Raw genomic sequence first — 15,019 nt, forward strand, 5'->3', positions numbered from 1 at the left:
CTACTTACAAACTAGTTACAACTACTTGGCATCATGTGAGTCAGCTTATATAAATCCTATAAGATAGCCATCGAAAGGAAACTCTAACGAAATAAATTCATCATCATGACTCGTCATACATAAGTTAGACAAGAATAAGCCAATAGATGAGTGGAATTAATGCTCAATTTGGTTCGCCTTTTCAATGAGTCTAGTGACCTTAAGTAAGTGGGGTGATTGGAGGAACCCCAACTAGCTTGACACAAGTAAACATAGAATAATAGCTCGATTGAGCTATCTCTTCCTCTAATTGCATGTAGTATTTATAATCTCTCTTAAGAGACAAACCTTCCTTCTTGGAAGGGCATTTAGAGTAACTTCACATAGTCAATTGTAACCCCATGGACTAGTGTGCCATAGACTCCCAAAAGCAGTTGACAATTATACTTTAAGAAATCCCTATAACATGTCTAAACTTTAACCTATCCTAAGGAGGGAAGGCTAGTATCCTGAACCTTGACCCAAAATGGGGAAGGACAATATTTCCTTGGAAGCCACTTCTAGCGATGAAGGAAAGGAACCATCAAAACCCAACTTTGAAACTCAAAGTAACTAGACCTTAACTCAAAGGATTCTTGAACTCAAGGCATAAAGCCAATTCAAATAGAATAAGAACTTGAAATTGCTTCAAAATTTACCATTAGGATATTCCCTAAGTCAATTGAATGTAAGACAACAATAGTTGAGCCTTTAAGGAACCAATACTTTTCTCTCCAATTATTGTATTAACTACAAATGGTAACTTATTGTGAAGAACTTTTTGCCCTTAGGGGAATGTTTTCATGAAAAGAATTTAAATTAGAAAGATACATTTGTCTTGTATTTGGCTTCCATAAAAAGGATATTGAAATGCTAGTCTCCATACAAATTGGTACGAAGGGCCAAATTTGACTATCCACAAGTCCTTTGTCGAGGTTCCACTAGGAAAAAAATGTGTTTTGGATGCTAAGACCATTACAAATGACAAGAAGTCTTTTTGTAGGTGTAGATCATATTTCTAAGCTGCATGAAAACTAGTGGGGCTCTAGTATGAACCTCCATGGCACATTAGGAAGGAATAGGTAGCTTGTAGGTTCAATGGACTTTGGAAGGCCCTTAGGCTAGCTAGAAATGGTGATGGTTTGCCCAATGTGGACATGATGAGCCTAGTTGGGGTAGATTCAATTGATACAACATAAATAGTATGACTTATTTGGAATTGAAATTTGCTTTCCAAAGTATTGTTTTCCTTGTATTTGTGATATTTCCCTAATTTATGTGAAGAAATCATATCTTAAGAGGATTAGTTAAGGAATTTATTTTGAAATGTCTCCAATAAACATGTTAAGAATTAATTAAAAAGTAAAGATGATTTTGGTGTATCTATGGAAAGTGGGAGGGAAATTTCCCTGATGGGAGCACCTTATGGTGGCTAATGGACTTAATTAACCATATGGCTTCTCAATATATTTAGGACAAGAGACAAATGTTTTGATTTACTTAGGGTTCTATCTTAGAACCTATCTTATCACCATTTTAGGAGGTTGGAGTGAGATTACGCCTTATGGACAGGGGGTCAATGTTCTATTCCCCCTCTTCTCTCACTCTCTTTGAAAACCAACGATAGTGTAGGCCTTATGGATAGAGGGGTCAATGTTTTATTCCCCCTCTTCTCTCACTCTCTTTGAATCAAGGGAAATGCAGACCTACTTCTAGTCTAGATTGATTGCAAATTGTTCTTTCATGACTAGATGCTAGAATGCCAATAGAAGACTTAGCGAGTCGTTATGATGCTAGAATGTTGATAGAAGGTTTTGTGAGTCTTTATGAACCCCTAAGTCAGTCCTTGTGGATCAAGCCACACACTTTTCCTATGGGCTAGACTTGGAAGATCTAGCTCAATTTGTGCGTTTCATGGAATCTGAACAGTACCATTTAGGAAAGGTAGGGGAAATTTGCTAAATGTTACCTCTCTAGCCTGGTGGTCTAGGCATGTCTCACATATCAAACATCCCCTCTTAAAGCACATTCACAAGTGAATTACATTCTTCATCCAACAATGAGTTGTTGACGATGAACTCATAGCAAATCCTTCATAAGTAGGTTGGTGAAGATATCTCCTTCATCCTCTTCTATTGGTTAGTAGACACCAACTCTACCATCCTCAATCAAATCTCTCACATACTAAAAATGGATCTCTATATGTTTTGTACATGTATGGAACATTTGATTTTATGCAATAGTGATGCAACTTTGATTGTCACATCTTAGCACAGTTAGACCTTCATATTGATTTCCATGCACCCTATGATACTCCTTAACCACAATGCTTTACATGTAGCAAAATAACTTGCCTTTTACTCAATTTGGGTAGAAGATAATACCACTATAAATTGCTTTCTTGTAAATATAAGAGAAATTTCAAAATTTCAAAGAGGAACAATAAGTAAACAATGAATTTTGGGATCACTATCTTTTTCTCCATCCAAAGAATTCCTAAAACTATCTGTGATGCCATAGTTAAGAGTGCCTTTCAAGTATTTGAGCACCCATATTCATGAGGCTTGTCTAAGAACCTATTCAAAACATCAATAACAAAAGTTTTATCTTGCTTGGTGTTGCACAAATAAATGGGATTGTCGACCAACTTCTTGTACTTCCCATTGTCTACTACTAATGGTGACATATCCTCAATAAATAACTTCACAATGATCTCAGATGGTATAGCTATCTCCTTGCAATTGAATGTGCCAAGTGATTTCAAAATCTCCCTTGCACACTTTTGTTGATAAATGAAGACCCTATGCTCACTAGATTTCAATCCCCAAACAAGTCCCCACCTCCAAATTTTCTCTAAATCAGCAACCTGACATGTATATAAAATATCATTGATTTGGAAAATGCATTTAATTTTGCAAAAACTAGGCTCAATCCCTTGTGAGTTATAAAAATTATTGGTAGATGTCTAGGTATCCATCCATGATTAAGTTAAAATGGTCTCTACATCCAAGTATGATGTGTAAAGGGGGCTACCAAAGAGCCTCAAAAGAGGATAAGGTGCCCAACTCTATGAAGGAAACCCTAAAAATGGGTCCATGTATAAAGTTACAAAAGTAAATGGAATCTCATTCTATGGTGTGCCAACTTGTTCTCAAGATTTGGCTTGCTCTTACTTCTTGCCTATTTTCATGCTAGAGAGAGAGAGAGAGAGAGAGAAGGATAAGTGGCAAAGAACTCAAACAAATTCATCATCTTCTTCTCCTTTGTCCTTCTCTTCTTCTTTTATTTCTTCTCTATACTTTTGCAATGAGGACTCAAGTCTAGTGGAGGTTCAAGGGTGTGGAGTGAAGACTTGGAGCAAAGGATCCAACATGAGGATCATAAGGCCATTAGTATTATACAAATAATGACCATTCTAGTAGTTAGAGAAAAGGATTCTTGAAAATCAAACCTCTGAATCAGTGAAAATCCATGTACAACTAATTTGTCTTGTACTTTTCCAAAGTCTCATTGGCTTTTTATTTTACCTTCCAAACCCACATGTGACACACAAAGCGTTTGTATTGCTGTATTTTTCAAGCTTATAATAGATCAACATTTGTAGGAATTGGATTTGATGTGTTGGGGATCACTAGTTTTTTTATCAATCCTAATATCACCTCCATAAGCTCATAAGAATCCATGATAATTGTAATTTTAAATTCCATTGAGTGTAGTTTGTATAATCTGACTTTCCTTTGGTGTGAAAGTTGATGGATGAATTCTCAAAATTTAAATCACTGGTATAGTAGTAGCACTCCTTGATGTGCTAGAACATCCTAATGTAGACAACAATCCTTTTTTATATTGAAACCCTTATCTCTCTTGTATTCTTCAATCCTTACAACCCCCTAGCCTCTCATACCATGTAAAATTACACAACTCAATGAATACATTTAAGCAAAGAATAGAAAGTACACAAGAAACTAGAGAAGAATCAACAATATTCTTTTAACTGCAAAAAATGTAATACAATGATGACTCTACTCACTCATGTGTTTCATGTTGAAGCTTAGATGATGATTCATATATATTCTAGGTGAATAGCTCAAAAATGAACCTTGACTAGGAAAATGGATGATCATAGTTTTGAGAGGATCTACTTTTTATAGCTTGCAAAGCTGGTTGGTTGGGATGATCGACATATGACAATATTAATCTTCACTAGTTGGCTAAGGTGTATTCTAAGGAGTTCTTCTTTTACTACCCTTAGGATCCAAATTAAGAGTTCTTGATAACTCCCACACCTCGTAACTCGATGCAATGTGCCTCTAGCTGATAGTAACTTAATTGCTCTAAGTAAGCCGGAAGATAGACCCACATAAGTCACCTTTTCACCATCTAATCACATTGAGCTCATGTGACATACAAGTGAGGACCAACTCACGCATGGCTTCTCCTCATAATGGGGGTTTTATCAGCACCATGGTTCAATCATGGCACCTTACCAAGATGTGGTATTGAATATATTTGACAATGATTATTTCGATTGTTTTCTTGAGAGAGAGAGAGAGAGAGAGAGAGAGAGAGAGAGAGAGAGAGAGAGAGAGAGAGAATGCAAAGCAGATAAAAGCAGACATGGGCTACATCTATTTTTGGTTAGAAATTTCTTTTCTTGCCTTGGGATCATCACTTGTGTGCCATCTAGGATTGGCTCTCAATTTGGGATATCCTTGCTATTCATATTATAAAGTTTTACATAATATTCAGTTACTCCACATTTTAAAAAGGCACATAGTGCTTTTTGACATCATGCTCTTTAGTTTTTTCAACCAATTTTCTCCCCAATGTATGTAGTTGATATTTTGCCTCTTGTTTCTAGTAGTTAGGACAGGAAAGCATTCATAATCAACCAAAACCTTTTTATCCAAATACACTTTTTATCCAAAGACCCTTGGTGGAGTGGCAAAAAAAAAGCAATAATTGTAAAACTTATCAACTCAAACCTTTGGTGTAGTGGTGCAAAATGCAATTGTTAAAACTTGTCGAATCACTTTGAGCATTAGCATTTGGGCAATGCCAAAAACATGGTTTCAATTTGGAAAGTCAAAAGGTAAATTCCATAGCCTAGTGGCCAACTTGCAAACTCAATCAAAAGGGTTGTCATCCTATGCACATGAGGTTGTTCATAGTGGAATGAGGGTCATGCCACATGCAAGTAATAATTAGGCTATTCTAAGGTTCCTAAGTAAAATAATCCCCTCTTATATACTGAGTAGGAGGGTTTATTAAGATACCATGCGTATTTTACTTTACTTGATATTCTTTTATTTCTATGCACATGAGGAGAGAAAAGAGCTTGGTTACAAAGAAGTCATCTTTTTCAAATCATGATAAAGTAGATAAAATTACACGTATGAGTTTTGGTGGTATTCATGATTAAAAAGTGGATAATGTGTCATAACCTTTGACATGTGCACCTCTTGAAGTGGCTCTTAAATAAAGCTAGTCAATGTAATGTGGCTATAACTTAGATGCATGTCCTACTATGCAAATCTCTCTTTTTCTCTCCTTTTTGTGAGACAAAGTGTGGTAGAAGGCTATACTTGGACATGTTAGGTTCATTGAGGAATATTTGAAGTCCCCTATGTTGGTTAATTTACTTTGTAAGGACAAAATCTAATTAGAGTGGTAGTTGGGAGAGGAGTGGGTGAGGAGTGTGGTGATTATGTAAGCCAATCAAACAAAAAAAGTAAAAGCAAGGTAGCTTCTCTACTTCATTTAACTTCAACATTTGTTACAAACAAAGAAAAGTATTTTGATAATATCTCTATTGTTCTAAGATGCTCTAGATTCTATTTTAATATCCATGATTTTTGTTAAAAATGCAAAGGTTGTTATGCTCTCTCCTTTTTGATAAAGAAGAGTAGTCAAGATGAAACTTGTATTGTTGAACTCTTCTTCATAAAAATGTTATATCCATGAGGCCTTTTATAGAGTGCTTAATTCAACAATTTAGTATGATGGTAGGATATTTTGCACAACCATGTAGAAAATGCAAAAGTTAGGGGAAGGGTTTGTTTTGACAAGCAAACATGTGCATGCCATTGTAGTAGCCTAGTAAAAAAAGGTGAGTAGAGATAAAACACTAGAAACCAAATACATATTTCATCAAGGTTGCACTAGCCATAGATAGCAAAGGTTTAGGCTCAAAAATTTAGAAACAAAATCATTTGCATTGGTTTCAAAAGCTGCAATGGCAAAAAGTTTCCTCACGTAGCCAATCACAAATGTCTGAGACCATTCATCACGTTATAGCCCTAAGTTAGCACTTGCTTTTGAGTGGGTGCTAGTACGGGTTAAAGTAACCCCACTCCCTTAAAGGCACATAGTCTAACCTAGCATTAGTGCAAAGAGTTGCATTTTATCGAGGGTCAAGTTTCAACCTACGTGTGAAGACCCTCCGTGAGAGTTAGAGCCTTAGAGGGACCACATGCAGACTTGCTCGACATTTTGTAAGTAAATCAATACAAAGCCACCTCATGTGGTAGGTTGTGAGGACTTTGACTGTAGTCATTCAATGCATCCACTCAATGGATGTATGTTAGTTACCTCACTCATCAAATGGCCATTCAACTACATAAAGGTCAACCTAGACTACATTGCAAGCTACAGGTCAAGTTTCCTAATGAAGTGATTGGTTGTCTGGAGTGAAGTTGAGTAGGTTGAACAGCATATGGTAGCTCTTGTGAGTTTAGGTCTTACTAGTCTAGGTCATCCCATGTGGCATGACTCTACAATCATGATGAGTAATGAGTCTTTTGAAGTGTTTGCAAAAGACTAAGTTATAAAATGAATTGCAAAATTTTTAAACTTTAAAAATCTATGGAAGAAGGTTTAAAACAACAAACTTTGCAAAAGTTTTATACGTGTATTTTGGTTCAAAAATTCTTAGAGAATTTGAGCTAAAGGTTTTTGTAAGGAAAAATATTTTTTATAAGCAATGGTCTTTTGAAAGTCCAAAGTATCTTGAAGCTGAGGCCGGATACACAACGGGCCGTGGACGAACGCAGTGTGGAAAAAGAGGCATCTGTTGCCCTCCGTGTCAAAAGGCCATTGGGCCCGAATTTTGCAGGTGACGGACACTTCTAGGCGGGGGATCTTCCCCGTCCTGAAATTCGAGCGCGCCCAATGGACAAGACGACAACACCTTTCTTCAAAAAGTGGCCTGTAAGACTGACAGGAATCGAACCCCAACCAATCCCCTCACACCTCTCATTCATTACTAATGGGCCAATCTCCTTTTCATGATATTATTGGGCGCAATTTAGTGTGTAAACAAAGTAATGGACAACTTGCATCTCCTGTCCGTCCATAGCGCGGTGTGTAACCGGCCTGAGGCTAGTTGTACATCAAATGGCAAACGCCCACTTTATAAATGTTGACCTATCCAAGTACTTCTTTACGGGTCGCGGGCGTCCACACTTCTTTACACATCGAAGAGGACATGACTTGTTGACTTGCTAGAGATGGTGAACTCCTCACCCACTTTTGGAAGGGGACTCGGGGTCTCGTCTATTCACCTTTCATGTGTATGCCACGTTTCCCTTTGAGAAAATAAAAGCGAGCAAGCACGCATGATAAAAATGGTGGCGCTGCGCGAGGTCATTTTGCCAACGAAGATGCGTCTACTTGAGAGGTGCCTGCTGCTGCACCTTCTCTTTGTATGGGCGTCGTTGACACCCAGCTGCTTGGATGTGTATCAGGGGTCCTCATCTGGCGCTTCGGCGGCGGCAGAAGCATGCGAGGCGAGTGAAAGGGCGGCGCTGCTGGAGCTGCGGGCGCGGGCGGGCGCCCAATGGCCTGCTGCCACGTACAGTCGCTGGCAAGAGGGCAGCTCAGATTGCTGCCAATGGCAAGGCATCCTGTGCGCCAGCAGCTCTCGCATAGTCTCCCTCAAGCTCTCTACAGGCTTCAGCTCCGGCTCCTCCTCTTCCTCCTGCGGGCCTCTCCCTTCCTCCCTTGCTACCCTGCGGTCTCTCGAAACCCTCGACATGGCGGGCACCTGCTTCTCCGAGCCCCTCGACGCCCCTCTCTTCTTCTCGTCCTCCTCCTTCCCCAACCTCACTCTCCTCAACCTCACCTCCACTGCCTTCTCATCCCTGCGCCTGCAGGCCCCTCCCCTTCTCAAGCTCACCAACCTCGACTTCAGCCACAACAGCCTCATTGATCCCTCCTCTTCTGCTGCCATCTCCGGCCTCCATCTCCTCCCAAACCTCCTCCGCTTCAGATTCAGCAGAAACCTCAACTACAATGTGCGAAAAACGGGCCCTTTGCTGTTGTAGTATTCAACGTCAAGAGCTTATGGTGTTCAAGTCTACGTAGTATTCAACATCGTGAGCTTCTGCTTGGGAGAAACAAAATACCTAGCTAGGTGCAGTTGGGGGCAGGGGGGCTCCCTTGCAGTCCCTCCCTCTCAAAAGCTGATGATGTTGTTCAAACCTATGTAGTCAGTATTAACATCATGGGCTTTTGCTTGGGAGGCACCACATACCTAGCTAGGTGCGGCCGGAGGCAGGGGGCTGCCCTGCAGTCCCTCCCTCTCAAAAGCTGATGATGGTGTTATTCACAACACGTAATAATTACTACTGGAATTTGTCTAAAACTCCTTGTGATTGACCAGGCCTTCCCCTCCAACATCACCTCCTTGACACGCCTGCTCGTACTCGACCTCAGCTCCAATGGCATCCAAGACACTGGCCTCCCGCGCGGCTTGCCCCCTTCCCTTCAGTACCTCAACCTCCATGACAATGCCCTGCAGGGCCTCATCCCTTCCTCAGAGCTTGGCGACCTCCATCACTTGGCGTACCTCGATTTGAGCAGCAACCGCTTCGAAGGACCCCTCCTGCTGCAGATCTTTGCGAGTCTCCCCCACCTCAAACACCTAGACTTGAGCAGTACAGGGAATGTTTGGATTGATGCTCCCAGCTCCCATCCCTGCAACAAGCCTGATGGCCAAAACTTCGAGTTCCTTGGCCTCTCATCTGTGCAGCTGCCTTCCCTCACTGCGCCCTTGTGCTTCGAGTCCTTCTTGAATCCCAACCTCAAGTTCCTGGACTTGTCTTACACTGGCCTAAATTCCTCATGGGAGGCAACCTACAGACCCCTTCTTGCAAAAGCCCTCAATCTTGAGCATCTTTCTATTGCAGGAGCTGCAGGGAATTTCCCTCCCTGGCTTAATTATTTCAGGCACCTCCGCAGCTTGGACATTTCTCATTGCAGCCTCACAGGCAGCATCCCTGCACAGTTAGGAGAATTAAACAGCCTCAGGACCTTGGATGCCTCCAGCAACAGCCTCACTGGCCCCATACCCTCTGCCGTGATTTCTAACCTGTCCAGCTTGGAGTCCTTGAAACTGGCCCAAAATTCTCTCATGGGTCAGATTCCCATTGCCATAGGTAATTTGTCAAGCTTGCAATGGTTGGACCTGTCCAACAACCATCTCATAGGCCCCATCCCAAAGACTCTAGGCTTGTTGCAGCATCATCTAGACGGTGTTCTGTTATCATTCAACAGTCTTTCAGGAGCCTTGCCTGTTGCAATCGGCAACATTGCAAAGCTTGATGCATCCAACAACCACATCTCTGGGCCTTTGCCTGACATCATCGGCAACTGGTCCCGGATCCGGTATTGTGAGCTTTATGGAAACAACGTAATGGGCAGCATTCCCCATTCAATTGGCAACTGGACACAGTTATGGCATTTGAGTATGGGACACAACCATCTCTCAGGATGCATTCCTGATTCCATCTCCCAGCTCATTCAACTCAGCATAGTGCCAGAAAAGGACATGGTGGGAGGTCCTGTTGGAGATTTCTATGATTATGCAGTTGCATACGGACTGTATCTCGGCAGCAATTTCCTCACTTGCAGCATCCCCAAAAATATAGGATCGTTGAGCAACCTCATCTACTTAGATGTCTCTTACAACAATCTGACAGGCACCCTACCGCCCCATCTCGTGAACCTCACCTCCCTGTTGAATTTGAAATTGGCACACAATTTATTCAGAGGTAGGGCCCCTAGCCCTCTCACAGTCTATAATGAATTGGACCTCAGTGCCAATGTCTTTGAAGGGCCCATGCCCTCCATTCTTGTCCCTCCTCACCAAACTGGTGCTCATCATGTGGGACTCGCAGATGTGGCTCAAGTAGTTATAAATCTCTCCTACAACAAGCTCACAGGCCCCATACATCTCGAGCAACTCTGCACCAATCTCACAGACCGATCAATCTCGTTATCCTTCTCATCAAATGAACTAACTGGAAGCATCCCTTCATGCCTCAGCAACCTGAGCGTTACATCATTAGATGTCTCGGGCAATGCCCTGTCAGGGACCTTACCTCCCCTGCCTTTAAGTGTACTCAGCTTGATAGACGTGTCCAGGAACCTTCTAACAGGAAGCTTGCCTTCATTCAAGGATACAGAGTCTAGCTCTCTGGTAGTTCTTGACTTGTCTAATAACTATCTGTCTGGGAGCCTTGCCTCTGCAAGGGCTTTGAATGGCAGCCAATTTCTGCAAGTGCTCAAGGGAGGAAGCAATTCCTTTGATGAGGAAGGGATACCTGAATGGATAGGATCATTCGTTGCTCTGCGGACTCTCTCTCTCCATAATAACAGGTTCAAGGGGGAGATCCCTTCATCACTGAGCAAGTGCTCGAGCTTGATCTTACTGGACCTGAGCCACAACCGGCTCGCGGGGCGCATCCCGCCATGGATTTCTAACCACACTTTTCAAACACTGCAGGTCAGTGTTCACGGAAAACAAAGGTTTAGAGTAATAATGACTTGCAATATTTAATTCGGCTTTCGAAATTTAAAGAAGAAGATTCAAAACCTTAGACTTCATGAAAATTGTAGTTATAGAAAGTATAAAAATGTGTAATTGGAATAAAAAATCTCTTGAAAGTTTTGAGTTAAATGTCTTTGTACCAAATTCATGTCATAAACATTGTTGCAGGTGCTAAGCCTTAGGAGCAACAAGCTACAAGGACCAATCTCCGATGCACTTATAACTTGGCCTTTCCTTCAAATCCTTGACCTCGCAAGTAATGAATTGAGTGGTTCTATACCTACAAACATGCACTTGCTGAGTGCCATGACACAACTTAAGACAACACCTATGATTGACCCATCGTCTGATAATTCTCAATTCAATGATATCATCATCACTTTCAAGCATATGGAATTTCAAACTAAGGTGCTACCTACATACAAGATCCTTGATCTCTCCGGCAATCGACTTCATGATGGCATTCCTCCACAAGTTGGAGACCTTAAGGGCCTTCTTTCTCTCAACTTATCTCATAACATGCTAAGTGGTACCATCCCAACAAACCTCCAAGAGCTTTCCAAAATGGAGTCATTGGACCTCTCCAACAACTTGTTGGTGGGTCCCATTCCCAAGGACCTTCTCTCCCTTGCCTCCCTTGAGGTTATCGACCTCTCACACAATCGTCTTCAAGGTCGTATACCACGAGCCTCCCATCCATTCAATGCATCATCTTTTCAGGATAACCCTTACTTATGTGGTGTGCCTCTTCCCAAACCATGCCCTAACAATATATGATGAGCATAGAGAGGATAATCAACACACACCTAAGTAGATTAGAGTTGTTTCTTTCCTCGAGAAAGCAACTTGCTATTCTCAAATGCATACTAGGAGTCTTCACACAAAGAACTTCAAGCATTTGTAAGTGCATAAAAAGTCCAAATAATTGAATAACAAATTGTGCAAATCTATGAAACATGTTTGTAAGGAAGGTGCATCAATAGAGAACTTTGACAAGGTTTATCACTTGTCAACTTGGCTTTCCTCAACTTGCCTTTGTATGGATTTGGAAAGCTCATTTAATGGATATGACTAGCCTTTGCATCATGCCTCAATCCGAGAATCATGAATCCTAATGAATTTTTGGCTAACATTTAGGCTTTGGCTTTCTCTTGGCAATAGGTTGAGTATTGTATTGACAACTCCAAAAAGCGTACTAGAAAGTATCATTTTCATAACCCCAATTGACTTTGGATGGTGGTGACATATAAAACGACTCACTAGATATTTCTCCTACCTTAATGATTATGTGATAAGATTTCTAACCTTCTTGTGTATGAGCTTTGTTTCTTTTGGGAAGGCCCTTTACTCGAGAAAAAGTTTAATATGTTCTCAAGTCCATGAAGAAAGGGAAGTCCCCGAGAATAGATGGATTCCCAGTGGAATTTTATGGGGCTCTATCGAAGGTGTGTATTCCTGATCTATGTGACTTGCTAAGTGAGATTCCTTCCTTTGTCAATGAAGGCCTCATCAGGTTGATCCCCAAGGCTCAAGGAAGGGTGATGCCCAACCATTGGAGGCCCTTAACCATGCTTAACATTCCCTACAAAGTGTTGTCGAAGGCTTTAGCTTACAGAATCAAGTATTATGGAAGCACTAGACACCATGCTCGAGAGACTAGACTAGATGCAAGATTTGTTACTAGAATTTTGATTTCAAGTTCATCCCACGTAGGGGTGTAGGTACAATGATAATAAGATACCGAAAGTCCTACTAACTGAGACTATAGGTATAGACAAGGAGACTCGATAGGATATGAAGGATCCCATAACCCAAGATCATAGGTATGGATACAAGATATTAGAATTACAAGATCTCCCTTGACATGGATGAATAAGATACAAGACAATACTATACAAGATCTCGTACTATGAGATTACAAGGTGATAAGACAATAGGAGTATAATGAAAGACAAGACAAGACTATATACCATGACTAGACAAGAACTGAAAGTGGAACTCAAAGTTACTTACTTGGAGGTTTTGACTCCTGGAGCTTCCAAGGCTGGCATTGGCAAGGCTGAGGAGCTCGATGGCAATCCCCTCCTTTTATAGGTGTTACAGGGCGGCTAAAGATCTTCTAGAATGTTTCATAATGACATCATGGATGATGCATGCGATGATATTGTGTATCTCCTAGAAGGTTGTATGATGACATGGCAAGAGTGGGTTTGCATGGTTAGCTCAAGGATATCACGTTAAGGGTGTGTTCTAATGGCGTGTGGATTCATATGGCATGATCGAGAATTAATCCATACACTTGATCATGGCATGTTTGTGACATCACCCCCTCCTCTAGCGACAAGTTCCACGAGGAGCAGCTTGGTGGTTTGGTCTAAGTTTCGTTGGATTACTCTTATGAAATTCTTTAACTTTAAGTGGTGCTCTTTGGAGATATTCTCTACAAGTTCCCAAGTGTGATCATTGATGTCATATCCTTTCTAGTGAACAAGGTATTCCAATCGACCAGAACATTTCAATTGTGGAGATACCACATCACACAAGGTGCTCCAGTTTGAATTGTGGCGGCAAATGCTATTCCGTGATGCAACCAAGTTTGTGAAGCACTATGATGAGTGCCAAAGAACAAAGTCCCTATTCGTAAGGACAAAATTGAGTTGACCCTAGTGATTGCACACCAACCATTTGAGAAATGGGGAATCGACTTCATTGGTATAATTAGCCCTATAACATAATACTCACAAGACAAGTACATCATTGTTGCCACAAACTATTCGACCAAGTGGGCGAAAGCTCAAGAAACTTGCAAAAATGGTGCTAGGATCACGGCCAAGTTCCTTTGGAAGTAAGTAATCTCACCGTTTGGTTGTCCCATAGAGGTGGTTAGTGATTAAGGCACACACTTCATCAATGAAGTGATTTCTCACTTGTTATCCATCTTCTTGATAATCCATAGGAAGTCCTTACCATATTATCCTCAAGCTGATGGTTAAGCTATATCCACACAAACAAGTTCTTAGTGAATGTCCTAACAAAGGTAGTCTCTGCTTCATGCAGCATTGACTGGAACAACAAGCTCATGGCAGCTTTGTGGACATATAGGACTGCCTATAAAATGGCCATAGGGTAGACCCTATTCAAATTGACCTATGCAACCGAAGTGATTCTACTAGTGGAATTCTTTATTCTTTCCAAGCTTGAGTATAACTGAGATGGGAGGGCAAAGAAGCATGAAGAAATTGGTTGTTGGTAGAGCTAGAATGCCTATCTGAGACTCGTCTCATTGCAACCCATGTCCTAATCTATAAGAAGGTGTGATGCAAGAGTTGGTTTGAAAAGTATGTCAAACAACAAGACTTCAAGCAAGGAGACCTAGTGTTATTGTACTCTATTAAGGGACATAAGCAAAAGATGAAAATCAGGGGATTGGGACCTTTCAAGGTTCACAATATCAGTAGAACATGTAATATGGAACTTGAAACCTTGGAGGAAAAAGGCATAGGCTTTTTCAACGGAAGTTGCATCAAATGTATCACCCTCCATCACACCCACTCTATGAACCTCCCATGATAGAATCCCCAATGAATGTGAGTGTTGCAACCATTAGTGAACTAGAGGAGGATGAGGAAACAATAGCATAAGCCTATCTACAAATAATAGTGACCACTAAAAAGGCATACACCATTGATGCACTAATTAATGAGGGAGATGACTCTAACATCTTAATATATGATCATTGGACCACCATGGGTCAAACCCAATTGCAACCAACCAATACAAAACTTAGCTCATTTGAGAGGTAGTCCTATCCACTCTTGTACAAATGCAAACTAATGGTTTTTATCGAGACTGAGAGCCTACCCCATCATCTTTTATGTGCTACCTAATAAACAAAATGTTGGCAAGGAATCATTGTTGGGTCATGTGTTCAACAAACAAGCTCACTATAATCGCAACTATGACTTGCAGTAGTGTATCCACCTTGCCATAGGCAATGTTAGAATAGTAATGAATTTTAGCAAGGGCATCATGGCCATCTAAGAGCATGTAGTGCTACTAGTAGTTAAACCTCATGTCAACCCTAAGAAGGGGGTAGTACACCACAATATGCACCCATGGTGAAGTCCCACCAATATCTAGAGACCACAACCAAAGCTACAATCCACACAA

At 41.0% G+C, this 15,019-nt stretch overlaps 1 protein-coding gene across 1 annotated transcript; it reads left to right on the top strand.

The window, feature by feature from the left end:
- Nucleotides 1–7,511: 7,511 nt before the first annotated feature.
- Nucleotides 7,512–11,954, top strand: LOC148011272 (uncharacterized). Its single transcript, XM_087670636.1, has 3 exons — nt 7,512–8,312; nt 8,681–10,804; nt 11,018–11,954. The coding sequence occupies exons 1-3, from the start codon at nt 7,635–7,637 to the stop codon at nt 11,624–11,626; spliced, it is 3,411 nt and encodes a 1,136-aa protein (XP_087526762.1). The 5' UTR covers nt 7,512–7,634; the 3' UTR covers nt 11,627–11,954.
- Nucleotides 11,955–15,019: the final 3,065 nt, after the last annotated feature.

The sequence above is a fragment of the Lygodium microphyllum genome, chromosome 28 (genome assembly GCF_053477565.2).
Source record: "Lygodium microphyllum isolate KBCC chromosome 28, Lygodium_microphyllum_v1.1.10, whole genome shotgun sequence".
NCBI lineage: Eukaryota > Viridiplantae > Streptophyta > Polypodiopsida > Schizaeales > Lygodiaceae > Lygodium > Lygodium microphyllum.

Coding starts and splice junctions, on each gene's coding strand:
- LOC148011272 (XM_087670636.1), top strand. CDS start 7,635: ATGATAAAAATGGTGGCGCTGCGCGAGGTCATTTTGCCAACGAAGATG. Junction 8,313..8,680: donor GCAGAAACCTCAACTACAAT/GTGCGAAAAACG, acceptor GTGATTGACCAG/GCCTTCCCCTCCAACATCAC. Junction 10,805..11,017: donor ACACTTTTCAAACACTGCAG/GTCAGTGTTCAC, acceptor ACATTGTTGCAG/GTGCTAAGCCTTAGGAGCAA.